This window comes from Rhamphochromis sp. 'chilingali', assembly GCF_963969265.1.
Source record: "Rhamphochromis sp. 'chilingali' genome assembly, chromosome: 8".
Classification (NCBI taxonomy): Eukaryota; Metazoa; Chordata; class Actinopteri; order Cichliformes; family Cichlidae; genus Rhamphochromis; species Rhamphochromis sp. 'chilingali'.
In genome coordinates this window covers 16,096,284-16,114,361 of record NC_137935.1, presented here as the reverse complement: position 1 = coordinate 16,114,361, position 18,078 = coordinate 16,096,284, and the positions used below count along the sequence as shown (strand labels likewise).

The 18,078-nt window shown below is 41.0% G+C and overlaps 1 protein-coding gene across 1 annotated transcript; it reads left to right on the top strand.

The window, feature by feature from the left end:
• The first annotated feature begins 604 nt into the window (after positions 1-604).
• On the top strand, positions 605-17,945 carry kpna4 (karyopherin alpha 4 (importin alpha 3)). The gene is made up of 17 exons (XM_080888141.1): positions 605-815; positions 2,457-2,501; positions 2,683-2,772; positions 5,522-5,551; positions 5,744-5,796; positions 8,075-8,170; positions 8,406-8,491; positions 9,157-9,243; positions 9,326-9,495; positions 10,620-10,664; positions 10,803-10,934; positions 13,453-13,581; positions 14,152-14,256; positions 14,348-14,419; positions 14,614-14,776; positions 14,861-14,955; positions 15,558-17,945. The coding sequence occupies exons 1-17, from the start codon at positions 747-749 to the stop codon at positions 15,651-15,653; spliced, it is 1,563 nt and encodes a 520-aa protein (XP_080744267.1). The 5' UTR covers positions 605-746; the 3' UTR covers positions 15,654-17,945.
• The last annotated feature ends 133 nt before the right edge of the window (positions 17,946-18,078 follow it).

Below are 18,078 nucleotides of genomic sequence, written 5' to 3'. Positions count from 1 at the left end.
TTCAATAGTAGAAAAAGCTGTAAAAGTTATGAAAATTACGTTAAAAGTGAAAAATGTTTGCCCTCCTTCACAATTTTTAAAGCCCTCCAGTGGCTGGATTTGGACTCTTTATCGGACCTAAGTTTTACTATTCAATATACATTATTATTTAGTGTTTATTTTTAAATAGGGTATTTGTCAGTGACATATTTTAACATAATCGTCTTAGGGCCTTTTTATATGTTTATTTCAATTTATTTAATTTCGTTTGCGACAATAAAATTTGTTTTTATTCATTTATTTTAACAACTAAAAACACGTCTTTTTAGAATTGCATTTTGTTAACCTTTGTCTGTTTTTGTTTTATACCTTGTGAAGCACTTTGTGATTTTTTTTATTTTTATCTAGAAATGTGCTATATAAATAAAATTATACTTACTCACTTACTATTTTTTTTTTATCAGTTGGCGCTAACACTGTGTGCAGTTCGTACCTCTGACGGTGCATATATATAAATATAAATTAGATATAATGATTAAGTAACTTGTAGTGAGCCCTCCACCAATGAGCGTGTCGGGGAATTCCCCACCCTTCCGCTACGCCAGATCGAGGCTGCCCTCCACCACCGGCATTCCCAGTATGCACCGCGGACTGAGCTGCGAAAAATAGTCCGCTAACGAAAGGCTGAGAAAAGGGAACCAGAAAAGGGGTAGCTCACAGCTAAATCCACGAGTTCATCTGTATTTAACGTAACCAGAAGCGATAACATGGCTGACAACGAGAAACTGGACAACCAGCGGCTGAAGAATTTCAAGAATAAAGGCCGTGATTTGGAGGTAAAAGTTGTGCCGATTGGTGTCGAGGATCTCTCTTTTCCACAGCGTCCGCCGCTCTGTTTGCCTCCAGCTTCGCTGCTCCGCTTCCCTGTGACGTCGTTTCTAATTTCTACCGATGGGAACTTTGTACCCAGAGCCCCGGCCAGGGTCTTTACATAAAGCTTATTTTAAATATTTGGCCGGGGCCGGACGACTCCCTGTCGGGTCTCACTGGTTTCGTTAACCCATGGGCCGCTTTGGCTATAAAACGCGTCAGAAACGCTAGCCTGAGTTCATCTGCTAGCCCGCTGCTAGCCAGGCCCACGGGGTACATGCTAGTTCAACTGAAGACTATCACCCCACAGATAGATTTAGCTCGGCGTGTTAGTCACCGTCTCGTCGAAAAGTTCACACACATGGCTTTCGAGCTGTTCTTTAGAACTATATAATTTATTGCTAAGACAACATGGCGGCATTTTATCGTTATTTTGATACTGCAGTTAGCTAGCCTATGCTAGCTTGGTGATTGGGGTTTGATGGTGGTACTGCTGGCTGCAGTTCCACCCATCCCCCGTCTTTATAATCAAAAACAATGGCGGAAACCAGTTAGCTTCTTTACTGGCCGGTCGCCTGAGTGTTTTAATCAAAGCTTGGAGTTGATTTTCTGTTTGTTTGCATTCTTGTATTTCGTTAATGCTAACGTTACACGTTCCGTGAAAACAGCGCGCATAGCTAAGATAACATGATTACATGAGCTGCAGATCAAAGCTACACGTTAGCTAACGTCGGATCGATAAGTTACCAGGGGAGTTGGAGTCGGGTCAGAGTGTCAGTAATGTTACCCGGCTGATATTGTTTTCAGGCGGGCTTAGTTAAGATGTATAATCAGGATATACTCATACATCCTGTTTGACAAGTCTGTGGCGCGGTAGGCCTCCGGACACGAGCTTCTCGCTTCACAACCTGCTGAAAACTTCAGTTACAAAAGCACGGTGCAGGTTTGTTATTGAAGAACACACGATTTCGCGAGCAGCAACCACAACTTATTTTCTCTTCCGCGTAGGACGGCTACTGTCGTTAGATTCAACAATCCTACTTTAAAATGTCTCTTTATGAAGATTTTATTTTAAATAAAACCCGTCCAGCTCTTAGTCATTACTTTACTATGAAGAAATATTTAAACTGCTCTCCCAAGTCTTGGCCATCAGAGGACCGAAAATAAACATTATAACCAATGTACTATTCAACAAAACGTTCCTCTTTTAGCTTTTCTCCATAAACAGTGAGTAAGACTACCGTGCATTTCTTACAAATTATGCAGTCCATGAATATTAATACAGTAGTGCAGGTTTGATCATAAAGCAGTACAACACAGCATCACAAATATTAATTACCTTTTGCAGAACTGCAGTGTTTTCATATGATGATAAAATGTTGGTTAAGTGTACCTCATCGTGTTTGTTCCTTAAAGGGAAGATCATTAATAAAATATTGTCTTTGTCAAAGAATAGAAGAATTATCTGTGTTGTTAGGGTCTTAAAGCTAAGTAATATTAGGTCAGTCACTCATTTGTAGTTTGTATGATTTGAATTGATAGAAGACAGTATAGGCTTATTAAAGCTCTCCTTCTGTATAATCTTCCCGTGCCATCTTTCCTCACAGACTATGAGAAGACAGAGGACTGAAGTAGTGGTGGAACTCAGAAAGGTAATCACATTTGTATTTTTTAAATATATTTTCCACCAATTTCAAACACTAACTTTAAGGTACATTATGTTATGGTCTGCTCTTTTATCTGCAAATCTGTGTGACATAGCATGTATGCTAAATTTCTAATTTATTTATGATGAAATTCTGTTTGAGCTTATATGAAGTATTATTTCTACAGAACAAAAGAGATGAGCATCTTCTGAAGAGGAGAAATGTTCCCCATGAGGACATCTGTGAGGACTCTGATGTTGATGGAGATTTCAGATCGGTATGTTTGTTTGTTTTTTGTTTTGTTTTTTTTTTAGTTTCCCACTCAAGTCTCCTGTCATTGGGAAGTCAGGTAAACATCTTTTTTAGTTTTTGTGCGTTTTTTTTGTTTGTTTGTTTGTTTGTTTGTTTTTTAAAAGGTGGGGTGTTGTCCAAGCAGTGGGAATGACAGTCTGGGAGGAAGGTTGTCATGACTGTTTGTTCAAGGGGTTTTTGCACATGCAGGTCATCACAGTGATGAAACACTCCAGAGGTTTAGAACCTGCTGACATCTTGTTCATGTGATGCTGCCTCATTGGCTCTCCGTGCTTTACGTCAGCTCGGTGTGGCATTAGTGTGAAAAAACATGCAGTTTGTCTAGCTGTCTGCTTGTTGATGGGTTCTTCCCGAAGGAAGATACTCACTCGGTAGAATGTGTTCAACATACCTTATTTTCAGATATTTAGTTTGCTTTTTACTAAACAGTAATGCCACATTTTTATTTTATTTTTATTATGTTAACTGTGCAGTGAACACCTATTCTGTTTCCTAAAATGTATTCTAGGTAAGAAAAGGCAACATAAATATATGTAGTACTGTTTCAGCTGCCCCAAATCATTTTTCCCCAAGTGTCTCAGACCTGACATTATATGCTTTTTAATCTTCAGGTTAGGGGTTGGGGTCAATTTAAACAATGTGTAAATGCATGCACAGTCAAGTTAATCAGTGAAGTAAAATATCATGGTATTGGAGCCTATTAAATGACCTACATCCTTTTACTCTGTAATCAGAATCAGAATCAGAATACTTTATTCATCCCGAGGGAAATTAGGGGTTACAGCAGGCAGCACGCTAATGGCGCATGCGCACTCACAAAGGAACCTTCTGACCAACTTTACACAAACATCACATTGGGCAGACATGTCAGAAGGTAGGCTGATAGGAAAAAAACAACGAAAATACACTACATGAGGTAAGAGGAGGAGAAAAAAAACTCCACTGACCCATTTCAAGTGGTACAGTGTTTTTGTTGGGTGATACACTAGCTGTTTGTATTTAGCTATAATGTTTTTAAGTTCAAAATACTCATCACTTTCTGGAGTGATGACAAGGAGGCAGAGAGGGCCTATCTGGACATTTCATGGTTGATTTAAAGAAATGTCATCAGCCCACTTCAGTCTCTATGGCTGTGTTTTAATAATGTTACTTCCACACAACAAAGGAGCTCTGAGACAAAGGTGACCAACAAAGCCACCTTCCTTAAATGTAAAGGGTCAGCTGATAACAAGAATATTGCTCTCGCTTAAATTTTTGCTGCTCTCATCAGTGGGCCTTGGGTCTTTTCTCTCATTGGACAGCCCTGAAATCTGATTAAACACAGAAGACATCGGGCATTTCAAGGTGTACTTTATTTTCAACAACATATTTTTCTTAACATATGTCACAAGGTGCTTTTCTGGATGTGCAAGAAGTTGGATCATCAGTTTTAAACCTTACATCAGGGGTCCCCAACCCCAGTCCACGAGGGCCGGTGTCCCTGCAGGTTTAAGATCTCACCCTGGGTCAACACACCTGAATCACATGATTAGTTCATTGCCAGGCCTCTGGAGAACTTCAAGACATGTTGAGAAGGTAATTTATCCATTTAAGTCAGCTGTGATGGATCGAGGACACATCTAAAACCTGCAGGGACACCAGCCCATGTGGACTGAGATTGGGGACTCCGCCTTACACCCTGAGAAGCTTGAAACTATCTGCAATTGTCTCAGTAACCATCTTGTTGTATAGGCAGTGTTGGCTCACGCTTCATGTTTTGTGCTAACGGTGTCACACAAAATGGATCCATCATGTCTGGATTTGGTGGCATTGCTGGGTTAAAATGGCCACTCAGCAGTTCAAAATTGCAATCACTCTGACGACCTCATAGTGTTGAGAAAGCTAACTCGGAGTGAGCTGCTTAGCAGTAGATCAACAGTGACATGCTGCTCTGACTCACTGCAAAACATTACACTGGCCTTTGTGAAAGTCTGCTTTAACTACTCATCACACCAGTGATAGTGGTTTTAAGGTTTATTTAATTGTTTCCTTAAGGATGCTTTTTGTTAGCTTCTGCAGAATAAGTAGTTTGGACCTTACGACTGAATCCTCTTTCCCTCAGCTGTTCCTTTCATTATTCTTGTCTCAAGTATTTTTAATATCTCTAGGTTGGAGTTGCCTCTTTAATCATCTGCCCAGACATCGAATGTAAATACAACATCATAAATCTGCTTCACTCAGAGATGCTAGGATTTTTTTTTCTGGTTTCCACTCGTGCTGCATAAATTAATCAGAGGTATCTTCCAATAAGTTCAGCCACTCAGGGCCTACGTTTGACTCTGAACTTCATGTAGGGTGAGGGTGCCAATTGGCATTTTGTCATGGTGAATGACGGCCTGCACGTCCAGCTTGCTGACTGTTACACCGTAACACCAGACTGGTTCAAGCGAGACTCCTGACGTCATTTCTCAATCCCCCAGCCTCCTCTCGCTGTGTCAGCTGGTGCTTTAGACTCTTTCCTGTCTAACAGTTTTCACATATAAAAACAAGAAGCTAACAGATGTCTGCTCGCTGTCCTTCTGATAACTCACTACATGCCTTTAATAGTGCTGTTTGTTTTTTTACACATTGGGTTTAAAATGTTTTCTTTTTCTGTTACACAACCTGTATGTTTTTGTACTTTTGGGTTTACGTGTTTAACAGAGTCCTAATCTTTCTGAAATCTTCTTCTTCAGCAAAACACCTCTCTTGAAGCAATAGTACAAGTAAGTGCTATATTTCCTTTCCTGTTATTTGAATGATTAATTACAAATAACAAATGTCCTTTAAAGTCTGCTTAATGTCTTATAATATACTCCCTCTAACTAAAAATATTTTGGAAAACACACATTGTTGCTATAAAATAAATATGTTGATTGTTGTATTGTGCGTGATTCATTTGTATTTTCTTTTTTTAGAATGCTACCAGTGATAACCAGGGCGTCCAGCTGAGCGCTGTTCAGGCCGCCAGGTAAAAACACACACACACACTTGGCCTGCCTCAGGATGGACCCTGATAACTATTCTTTCTTTTACATCATGTTGCAAATAGAAACCACTGCACATCAACATCTAGGGGGAAAAATGCTGTCCCCTACTACTGTTTGTGGAGTTTTCACAATAAGTGAACTTCACCGACTGACAGAGCTCTGTCTTGGCGGTCTTTCTGGTTGAAATTGCTGGTTCTTTGCAAAATACAACTTCAGTGTTTTGTTTTCTGGGGCGAAGTGTTTGTTGTTTTTTGGTGATCGTGGCTCAAGAGTTGTGAGTTTGCCTTGTAATCGAAAGGTTGCCGGTTCGAGCCCCGGCTTGGACAGTCTCGGTCGTTGTGTCCTTGGGCAAGACACTTCACCCGTTGGTCAGAGGGCCCGGTGGCGCCAGTGTTCGGCAGCCTCGCCTCTGTCAGTGCGCCCCAGAGTGGCTGTGGCTACAATGTAGCTTGCCATCACCAGTGTGTGAATGGGTGGATGACTGGTTTAGGGCTGCCACGATTTGTCGACTAGTCACGATTACGTCGACTATCAAAATCGTCGACGACTGATTTAATAGTCGACGCGTCGTTTGAAACTTTGTACGATCACAAAAGACGCAGGAATAAGTGGCAGGATTTAAGAGTGTAATAACGGACTGAAACAGAAGATGGCAGCATGTACAAGGATGTCAGCTACCGTTAAACCCCGAAGAAGAAGAAGAAGCAGCTGTGTCCCAGAATTCATAGCGCGGCCCAGCGCAGTTTCCAACAATGGCGGCAGCTAGTTAGTTTTAATGTTACTCTTATTATTCTTTCTGGGTCACAAAATAAACGTTTAACATATTTTCAGGCGAGAATGTAGCTGTGTAAACCTCAAATATCGGCTCAGTTTATCAGGACACCACATATTTTCAAAAGCGCTCCGACGTTTTCGGAGACATCTGTTACCCACTAGCTCGTTAGCGAGCCGGGGGCTAGGCTCACTAGCGCCGTGAGAACACCGGACTCCCCGCAAATCGTTTTCAAACCCACCGCCTTCTTTCGCTACTCAGGTTAAATATATATGAGTCACTTAGATAACTTAAAATGTTATTGTTTGGCTTTTTTTTTTTTTAGTATTTTATTTGTTCCTGAGTAAATCAGTTTGTCTGAGATTAAAGTTATAGTTTTTACACAGCTGAATAAACGTCAAGCAGACAGCTGATTATCAGAAGTGTGAGATGCTCCAGAATATACTCCAGTGTCCTGTTATATTTTAGATAGCAAGGAGTTTATTAAACTTCACCGAAACAATCTGCAAATTTCATTAAAATTTAATAAACTATCATCTTGTCTTTATTTTTAGTTAGCACCTTAAACATTTAAAGCTGTAAGCTAATGATAGTTATATAAGAGCAGATGCTGCTGGTGCAATAAGCTGTAGTTTTAAGTCTAATGGATGATGATCTGATTAGTCGACTAATCGCAAAAATAATCGGTGACTAGTCGACTATCAAAATAATCGTTTGTGGCAGCCCTAGACTGGTTGTGTAAAGCGCTTTGGGGTCCTTAGGGACTAGAAAAGCGCTATACAAATACAGGCCATTTGCCATTTTTAGTTTGTTTTTGTTTGTTTTTTTTTTCTTCCAGCTTTGCTTGACAGATGCGATTCAAGAATAAGCCAGCTCTGTCTAATTAATGGACATTGTAAATGGCTCTGCAGCCCAGTCATGCAGCATAAGGTAGCTGAAACAAATTCACGTGCCGGGAAATGCATCGATTTTGTTTTCAGTTTTGTTTTTGACTTTCAACTAATATGAAAACAAGATAAGATATCGAGATAAAATTGTTACGGTGCCACATTCTGTTTCACAATACCGCTTTTCGGTTTTGCTACAAATCTACAGCACCACGTGCTGTTACAGACGTCAGAGCTGTGAAGCGTTTAATTCAGCTTGCATTAACAGTGTTCTTAAAATATTAAAGAAATTAAAACGGCACCTCCCCCCCCCCCCCCCCCCTTTTTGTCTTTAAAACAACAACAACCCAGATGCATGATAAGAGTACACGTGTTAGCTTTCAAAATAACGTTGATTATTTTAGGTGATAATCGGGGTGACGTCTCCTTGGAGTCACTGATATTGTGATTGACTTGCATTCTCAAGATACTTGAAATTCTTGAGCTGTTTCTCTCTGTGCTCAGTCGCTTCAGCTTGGTGTTTGTGTGTGGGGTTTTTTTGTGTGTGTGGTTGTGTGAGAGAGAGAGTAATTGTCTTTTGTTTTCTCTTTGTTTTTGTAGAAAATTGTTGTCCAGTGACCGTAATCCTCCCATAGATGACCTGATTAAGTCTGGGATCCTTCCTATCCTGGTGCATTGCCTGGACAGAGATGACAAGTAAGCCAGCTGTAGCTCTTGTTTGCCTGCATGTAGCGTTGAGTTTGTGTTTTAGCGCACCCTACATCCAAACAACGTCACAGATGTGCAAATACATTTTAGTTTTCACTTTCCAGGAATGGTGGAACATAATCGGCTCATTAGTATTCTTTCTGTTCATTAGTACTCTTACTGTTAAACACACTGACACAATTATGCTCACTCCTATAATTGCCTCTTCTGCACCTTTCCACAGCCCCTCTCTCCAGTTTGAGGCCGCCTGGGCTCTAACCAACATAGCCTCTGGGACCTCAGAGCAGACTCAAGCTGTGGTCCAGTCTAGTAAGTTTCACTTCTCTTTCTTAGCTTTATCTTGCTTTACTCTGTAATGTGTCTTTCTTAATCTAAATTTAGCCTGGGAGATAATAAGGTGGTAAAATTAACTTTTGAGAAATCAAGATTTTTATTGCAGTTAAAGACTTTTGACGAGGTGAAGACTTGTGCAAATTTCTGTAATATAAAATACTAGTATAAGTACTAGCGACCTCAGTAATTTGGAAAACACAGATTGTAATGGGTAATTCCGCATTTGTAAAGATTTACTTTGTGATATTGGTTTAATTCTACTTGTAAAAGTGGAATTGTGCTGTTTTCCTTAGGCCTGAGATCGGTTGGAGGTGCCCTAACAACCATTAGTCGCTAGGAAAAATGTGTAGCCCCTGACTGGTTTCATGGCCTGTGTGACCCGGGCCTTATCAAAGCCGCCTTCTTAACCACGTTCTTTGTTTCTTGGTGTCATGACCTGTTTGTGGTTGATCACATTAAACGGCAGTGCTTATCATTACAGTACATACAGTCCCAATCATTGATGCATTATGCAGTCTTAACAGCAACATTTAGTCATCTTAATCAGGTTTAAAAGTGCTTTCTTAGTTAAGATCTTACAAATTTCTTTGTTTAGTCAGTGATTTGTTTATTTTTTTTATAATCTGTTTTCCTTTGTTTAGACGCTGTGCCGCTCTTCTTGAGGCTGCTTCACTCTCCTCACCAGAATGTGTGTGAACAGGCCGTCTGGGCTCTGGGAAACATCATAGGTGAGCTGCAATGAACAGAATGAACGGGACTGCGTTAGAAATTAATCCTCATTCGGTCCTAAAATCTGTGTGTTCTTTCCAGGTGATGGCCCTCAGTGCAGAGATTATGTGATCAGCTTGGGTGTGGTGAAGCCCTTGCTCTCCTTCATCAGTCCCTCCATCCCCATAACCTTCCTCCGCAATGTCACTTGGGTCATGGTCAACCTTTGCCGTCACAAGGATCCTCCACCACCCATGGAGACAATCCAGGAGGTATGTGGAGAGAGTGCATGTGCTTAGGGGTGTAGGAATGCACTGTCATCATTTGGTTTTGCGTTTTTATTCCCTCATTTATACCAAGAGCAAAAAACATTTGAGGGTCTTTGAATTTTAACATTGAGACGGTGCAAAATAAACTTGAACCATCGACCGCTTCATTTATGGACGTCTTAACTTATTTGTGTTTCTATTTGCTGGCTGTACCTTTATGTAGAAAAGCAACCTCACCTATGTCCTTGATGTTACCACAGTTAATGCTTTGCTTGTGGGTTTAAAAACACCTTCAATAGTTTGAAGTCTTGTTGAAGAAAAACATGATGACCATTTAGTAAGTTATGGGTCATAAACTGGAGACAAAAAGGGGGCGATAAATAGCAGGCAGCTCGAGACTTCAATAACATACAGGTGATGTCACAGTGGTTATGTCCATCCTTTATATACAGTTTGCAGTATGTGCAGTTACAAGTCCTGAAAAATGGGTTGAAAATATTAAGGTGTAAGGGAAGCCAGCATTTATATAGACCAGGTTGGGGGAACTCCAGGCCTCAAGGGCCGGTGTCCTGCAGGTTTTAGATATCACGCTGGGTCAACACACCTGAACCAAATGATTAGTTCATTACCAGGCCTCTGGGGAACCTCAAGACATGTTTAGGGGGTAATTTAGCCATTACAATCAGCTGTGTTGGATCAAGGACACATCTAAAACTTGCAGCCCTGGAGTTCCCCACCCCAGGTATAGACATTTGAACTGTCTGATCCATCTAAATGTATCAGGGAGTATCAAGTTGGACGCTGGGACAGTATGTCAGCAATGGATTGTGGCAGATAAACTGATTTAAGTCCGCATCTGTGAGACTTCATGTCCTGTTCAAGTGTTAGATGCAAGGCACACAGTGCAGAATTCAGTGAACCTGTGGTTAGGTGAGGCCAGTCAAAGGACAGCAGCTTTGTTTTAGTTATGTGTTTTAATCAGGTGATTCAGAGAAGAGTTGTCAGAAATTATAGTGGTTAATTACGTCAACGCTGCAGCTATGATCAAACTTGAATCATGCCAGGAACTTTACTTGTGTTTTCACTCTCATTTTATCCACCTTGTAACAGTTTATTTTCTTTCTCAGATATTGCCAGCTCTCTGCGTTCTGATCCACCACACTGACGTCAGTGTAAGTACCCAGAACTGTCCTACGTAACCACGATGCACACTGGCTTCCCAGTTCCAGCTAAATTATCCCTGTCGAATCAAGTTTACACAGAAAGCAAAATGTATTCATTTGAATCTTTTCTTTCTTTGCTACCTCCAGATCTTGGTAGACACAGTGTGGGCTCTGTCCTACCTGACAGATGCTGGGAACGAGCAGATCCAAATGGTTATTGACTCCGGCATTGTCCCACATCTGGTACCTCTGCTCAGTCACCAGGAGGTTAAAGTTCAGGTATGGGAAAAGGGCATGGGGGTGTTTTTATGTCTAATTAAACCTAAATTGGGTATTGTTTTTAAAAACCCCATTGATGCAGAAGAATTAACCAACATCATGTGAAGATTAGCGCTGCATTCAACCAAAAAATATCTTGGTTGACTGAAATTTTACCCGCTCTTCAAGTTATTAAACAGTTGCACAGAGAAGTAAACTTTCACATCACGTTTACATTAAATAAATCCGACTCAGTTGTCTGTGTTCCCTCTAAAGCTCCTTTCGAGTGCTCCCTTATTCACTCAAGTTTTACATCGGATGCTTTTCCTGACACAACCACTCTAAGTGTTGTTATAACTTATGAACAAAGATTAAAAAACAAGATTTGTGATACATTAAATCACTCTTACCAAGTTATCTAAAATGATGACAGATTGGGATCCAACCAGTACTCATCCATCTGAAAATAGACCTGCATTAACTGGTAATCCTAGAAGAACAGACTTTGGACTTCATGTCCAGAACAAACTGTTAGACTATTGCTGTTGTGATTTCTCGTTTACATGAGAGAGGAGGCTTTAAGTCCTGCTTGGTCTGTGTGTCGCTGAGACATTGAAACAGTGATGCTGACCAAACGCACTAAAAGATGTCAGTTCTGAGCATTAAATAAGAAGTTAGCAGAAACTAACCCACATAGGTTAGCATGCTGCATTAAAGCTATGTGCTTTGTTGCTTGTCAACAACCCAAAACATCTTTGACATGTTATCAGTTACTCTGAGACAGCATAAACAGCCTGCACTTTTAAAAGTATTTGGCAGTATCTAGGTTCGGGTTGGTTTCAAAACGCATAGCTTGTTATTAGAGATGGCACGATGCCACTGTTTTATGTCCGATACCGATATCATAAATTTGGATATCTGCCGATACCGATATGAATCCGATATAGTGTTTTTTTTAATCAATAAAACTGTTTTGTTTTGTTTTTTTTATATCCTGCTGCTTTTTGTATAAGTTCATACTCAAGTAAAAAAAACAAACACTAAAGCTATTCTGTTATACCTGTATGTAAAAAAATACACTGCACCCAAAATATTTCATAGTTCAGCAACACTGATCAATCTAATAAACTTAAACCTGCACCATCCTCCCTATTCTGGTATTTTAAAGAGTACTTAGCAGAAATATTAAGCAACCTAACTAATAGCAAGAAAGAAAAAAAAAAATAGGGAACCACCCCCCACTCTCCACCTCATGATGCTTAATCGACGTAATAAGCTTTAATTTGATGCAGTGTGGAAAAAAAAATGCACAGAAATCAATTATTTTTCAAGAGTAATTTAATAGATTCAACATCTTTCTTCAACAGAACTGCAGACTGCACAGATGGTACCTCCCCAAAGGAAAAAGTACTATAGCTTACTAGGGTATATTAGACTTAATAGTTATTATATACAGTAATGGACTTCTATACATTTTACATCACATTAAAACTTTGGGTGTAAGATTCAGATAATTATTTATTAAAAGCTAGACATTTTAAATGAGAATAAGAAAGAAAAGTATGTCTTTGTGCCCCCTTTTCCCTGTTCATGCCCTATCGGCCCCCCTGGCTAAACTTTGCTAGATCCGCCCCTGCTCAGTTACCAGCCGTCAGCTACGTAGAAAAGGATCCTCGAGTAGAAAGTAATATTAAATACATTCTAACAACAGCTTATCAAGCTTAAATGTGCTGCTGTTGTTCAGCCGCTGGTTTCCTCTTTCTGGTGCAAAGTGGGCCAAAAACAAACAAGAGAGACAGACTCGCGACAGAAAAGCCGATCAGCTGATCATTGATCAGTTTCATGATTGAAGTAGCAGCAGGAGAGGGAGGGAGAGAGAGGCAGTCGCTCCATATATCGGTTGTTAAGCTTAACGCGGGAATGCTTTACAAACATTCAGAGATGAACTTGCACACCTGCTTTACTTCTCTCTGGGATAACTTCCTTGGAGATGAAATGCCGGATTGCTAGCGAGGCTACAAATACACACAGCCCTCTATCACGTGAGCACACTGCTCCGACGTGCTACGGTTATGAGCTGAGTTACACCATGTCGCAAGTTTTTTGAGGTGCTTTTTTTGATATTTAATGGATTGGATTACATTTTTTATTTCCCTCCGATATCCGATCCAGTAATTTACGTCAGTATCGGACCGATACGTAATATTGGATCGGTCCATCTCTACTTTTTATAGACCACCAATGGCAGCTTGGGTTGCGTGGGATTATATTGACCAACCAAGCAATATGGACGATCCAGCCAGAGTACCTAAAATGTAAAAATCATAAAATACTACTTCTGTTATCTCAACACTGGAAACATTAATAATTGTACTAAGTGAAGCAAAAATGTGGTGATAATTCTTCTTTTTAACTGCTCTTACTGTTTAACTCCAGTGAGATTTGTCTTAGTTTCTTTGTGCTACAAGCATATTGAGTATTACGAAAGAAGTCTTCTTTGTATGTGTCATCATCAAACACGCTTCCTCTCCACATGCAGACCGCTGCCCTGAGGGCTGTTGGGAACATTGTGACCGGCACAGACGAACAGACCCAGGTGGTGCTCAACTGTGACGCCCTCAGCCATTTCCCTGCGCTCCTCACCCACCCAAAGGAGAAAATCAACAAGGTAACGTTCTCCGACTGTTTGTAAGAAACACACAAACTTTGTCAGTCATCTGGAAGTGATGAAAACAGAGACGTTGTGCAAGTGAGTGCTGCGTGAAAGGAAATAGATGGGGCAGATAGCTGAGAGCAGGAATTTAAAAGGTGCAGAACCACAAAGACGAAGAACCGAAGAGGACGCCAACAACTTTATACCTTCAATTAGTAGCATAGATTAGGGGTTTGATAAGGGGTAGTAGTGTGTGTGTGTGCGTGTGTGATACATGGGTTGGTGGAGAAAGGGTGCTGAAGACCAAGCGTCTCTGCTGATATCGGAGTGCATCTGAGACCAGTTACGTAAAAAAAGAGGCCTCCTTTTTGTGACTGGTCGATGATTAGAGCCTCAAAGTCACCCTCTCCCCGCCCACTGCACTGTGTCTCAGCCGGGGGTCAAAACTCTGTTTCGACCCCTGGGTTCTGATCCAGCTCTCACTTGCTTTGTGATCAAACATACACTGAATCTCTGTGACACAGCACATCATTCTCATGAGAGAAAATCATCACTAACTCTTGTGTTTATGCTTTTGTCCTGTAGGAGGCAGTGTGGTTCCTGTCCAACATCACAGCAGGTAACCAGCAACAGGTGCAGGCCGTCATTGACGCCAAGCTGGTTCCCATGATCATTCACCTGCTCGATAAGGTTTGTATCCATCTTAAATTGATCCTGTTTAATTACTTTCAGAGAGCTTCTGGGTGATGGATGGGTTGCTTACATTGAATGTATGTTTTAGGGTGACTTTGGCACTCAGAAAGAAGCAGCCTGGGCCATCAGTAACCTGACAATAAGCGGGAGGAAAGATCAGGTAAGCCTCTCCCAAACACATGAAAAGTGTACAAGAAATGGGAAGTCAGTGGTATGGAAGTTCTGTAAACATAGAACTGAAATGACTTCCTAATATTTGCTGCTTTAAGCTTAATCATTTTCATTGATGTGTAAAATGCTCTTCCTTTTTTAACGCGGTGAGTTATTGATAGTGCATCTCTGTGTCGTCTTCAGGTGGCACACCTGATCGAGAAGCAGGTGATCCCTCCATTCTGCAACCTGCTCACAGTGAAGGACGCTCAGGTTGTGCAGGTTGTTCTCGATGGCCTCAGCAATATCCTAAAAATGGCTGACGATGAGGCAGAAACTATTGCTAACCTCATTGAGGAATGCGGAGGTCAGTGTCACCTTTACCATCACAATTGTTGGTCTTAACTTGTTAACATCAGGTGTTAATGTGTAATTGTTTTTTGTTTCACAGGTCTGGAAAAGGTGGAGCAACTGCAGAATCATGAAAATGAAGATATCTACAAATTGGCATACGAAATTATTGATCAGTTCTTCTCATCTGATGATGTAAGTTACTTAGGATATCTGCAGTTTTTTTTTTTTTGTTTAGGCTTTCAAGTGATTTAAAAAAAAGTCTTCACACTGATCAAATGAAGATGAACAGGTTAGCTCTGAGTTGTCACAAATGGGGCTCCAGTTTCGCCCTTTCCACTGTACTTTGAGCCACAAATCATAGTGTAAGTCTGAAAATGGATCCTGCCCAGTGTGGCTGTCCAAACTGCTAATTTGATTCGGGTCAGCGGTCTGAATCACTGTCAGCTTTAGGTCGTTACCATGGTGCTGTCATACCACAAAGCAAGGTGGTTAATCAAAGGAGAAGTGCCAAAGTGATTGTTTGTATTGACAGTTCTTCTATTTAGGATGTAGATAAACTTTAATATCCCTGAGGAGCAAGTTGGCAAGACAGCCCACTTCCAGAAACCCAGAATCACATACCAGAATTCACAAAGTTAACTTCAATAGGTAGAGCTACGTAGACCCACTTTCTTTAGAAAGCTGCTGATGGTCCCTGGCTCAGGAACAGCGGCTGGCTATCGTCTTGACCCTAACGCCTCGTCTGCTGACTGTCCGCGCAGTGTTAATGCTCCTTTTACTCGTCTGTCTTTCAGATCGATGAAGACACCAACCTGGTCCCGGAGGCCATCCAGGGCGGAACTTACGGCTTCAACTCAGCCAACGTGCCAGCCGAGGGATTCCAGTTCTAGACGGCATCTGGGGTATTCTGGAGTTTTGTTCACGATGCAGCACTCTGTTCAACATATAAAAAATTAGGAGAGAAAGGGCGAGAGAGAGCGAGTGTGAGAAATTTGATCCATTGTGCTTGGCTCGTGGGATCCATGGCTGCATCTTATCTGAAAGAAAAATATGTGGATTTCATTTGGCATTCCAGGGGAACCAGCCCAAATGAAGTTTGAGATGGCGAGTGGGTGCGAGTGAGAATGAGTGGCTACATGTTGCAAAAAAAAGCAAAACATCTACATCGAATGTGTTGAGAGACATGCCGACATAACTTGTGTTATTGGAGCTGTCGTCCTCGGAAAACTACTTCAAATGACAAGAAAAACGAAAATAAGAAAAACTCCATGTCTGCCCAGGGAGAACCAAGGACATTAAAAAAAAAAAAGAAAATCAAGTGATCTTGAAATATTACAATACAGCAAAATGCAGAAATGATTATAACTATGATTATGAACTGAGATGAACAACGAACCATCACAATTCTGCGGTCCTCCGACTAGAGAGGGCGCCAGCCTCAATGTGCCCCTCCCCCAATCGGCCACGCTATCAGACATGTGTGTGAATGGGACCCATTGTGTACGAATGTCTGGACTCAGCGCTGAGGAGCCAGGTTCATCTCCTCCAACGAGACGCCCCCCCACGCGGGGCGCAGTCCTCTCCCCCTGGTGGGCGGGGCCAGGAGTCCGGCTGCGCGTGTTCGCATGTTGCGAGAGAGTGGACGGATGAGTCGTGTGTGCTTGGCTGCGTGCGTGAACTGGGAGTGTGCGAGACTGGGTGAGAACGCATGCAGAGATGAGGAAAAATGAAAAAACAACCAACAACAACAAAAAAAGATACAAAAACATCTGAAGAGAAAAGAAAATTGCAACAATGAGGTTCGCAAAGGTTTCAGGAAGAAATTCTGCCTTTGAGAGGCTGATCTGCGAAATCCCTGAAAGAAGGAACTGTGGATATGAGAAAACCATCGTCGTCACCAGGATTTTGTTTTTGATTTATTAAGTTAGTATTAATTGACACTGGACAATGTTATTGGCAGGTGTGGAGCAGCAGTGCATTGTATTAAGATGCATTTGGTGGCTTTTGGGCTTTTTTTTTTTTTTTTTGCCTCCAGTGTATTTTCTTTTTCTTTCTTTTCCTTTTTTATGACTTTGTTTTCCAGCTTTTAGTTTCATATCGCTTCTGTAAAGGTGATTGATGACCATCGTACTCCATCCTCACACCACATCCCTAACCTACACACCAGATATGGGCTTGATGCTGTGAAATTGTTGACACCTTCACTTTATAATCAACCAAATGACCTGTTCCTCCTTGTAACTCCTTTATTTTCCCCCACCCCTTTTCCCTTCAATTAACAGCAAAATCACTGCTTTGCAGTACTGTTGCCATAGCTTTGATTGTCACCAAGGGAGAAGAGGACAATGGCCATTTCACGTAGGATTGTGAATCATAACCTTTGCATGTACTAAACTATAGCACAGTTATTTTTTTAGGGTATTTTAGTTTCCTTAGGCTGTGGATACAGTGTAATTTTCATTTTAAGTAAAACTGTGCTTAAATGTTACATGTTTCTCCTTCCCCTTTTCCCTCACTAGTGTCTGATTTGCTAAATAATCTATATGGTTTTTGCACATGTATTGCAAAGTGAGGCCTGACGTCTTTCTGAAGGTGTGCTGGCGGGTTTTTATAGGTTTTGACCTGCCAGCAAAATCTCAATATGCATCACTCACTCAACCACAATCTGTTGTCTTTCAAGAGTAATCCAAGGATACTTTTTAGTGAGAAATTGAGTTTATTTCAGGTGGTTTAACCTCCCCCACTTTTTTTTTTTCTCAAGGTCAGAGGGTGTCCCACACATCAGACTGGAGTATGTGGGTTTTCCTGAATAATATATAAACCCATGAACAAGTTTGCTGTAACTTTAGTACCTGAGTCCTTTAGCCCCATTACTCCCCTTTCCTCTTTCTGCCAGCTAGGTGTACTACCCCTTTAATTTTTTTTTTTTTGTGTTAACTTCAAACACTGTAGTAATGATTACACATTGTGCTCATAAATAAGCCTTCTGTTTGAACATAGGGGTATTTTTTTTTTGCAGCATTCCTTGTTAGCAAACGTGGTTTCAAATTTAAAATTACGACTGGGAAAGAAAAAATAAATAAATGAATGAGGTGGCTTCCCCCCCAAAAGCAAACTCATTTTTCGGGGGAGATAGGCTACAGGATAGGTTGTCTTCGAGAAAATAAATAGTGAAACCCAAATCGAGAGACTGCGTGTGTGTGTGTGTGTGATCTGTTGTGTGTCCCTGATAATGTCTTCGCTTCTCCTAACGGTTACAATTTTTCAAATTAGGGGAAAATCGAGTCCTGATTGGCCAGAGAGGCATCTTCTGCT

What these genes read in the sequence shown, in the direction of transcription:
- kpna4 (XM_080888141.1), top strand. Translation starts at nt 747, where the DNA reads ATGGCTGACAACGAGAAACTGGACAACCAGCGGCTGAAGAATTTCAAG. An exon ending in ATAAAGGCCGTGATTTGGAG is followed by an intron (nt 816 to 2,456) that starts GTAAAAGTTGTG and finishes CTTTCCTCACAG; the next exon opens with ACTATGAGAAGACAGAGGAC. An exon ending in AGCGCTGTTCAGGCCGCCAG is followed by an intron (nt 5,797 to 8,074) that starts GTAAAAACACAC and finishes TTGTTTTTGTAG; the next exon opens with AAAATTGTTGTCCAGTGACC.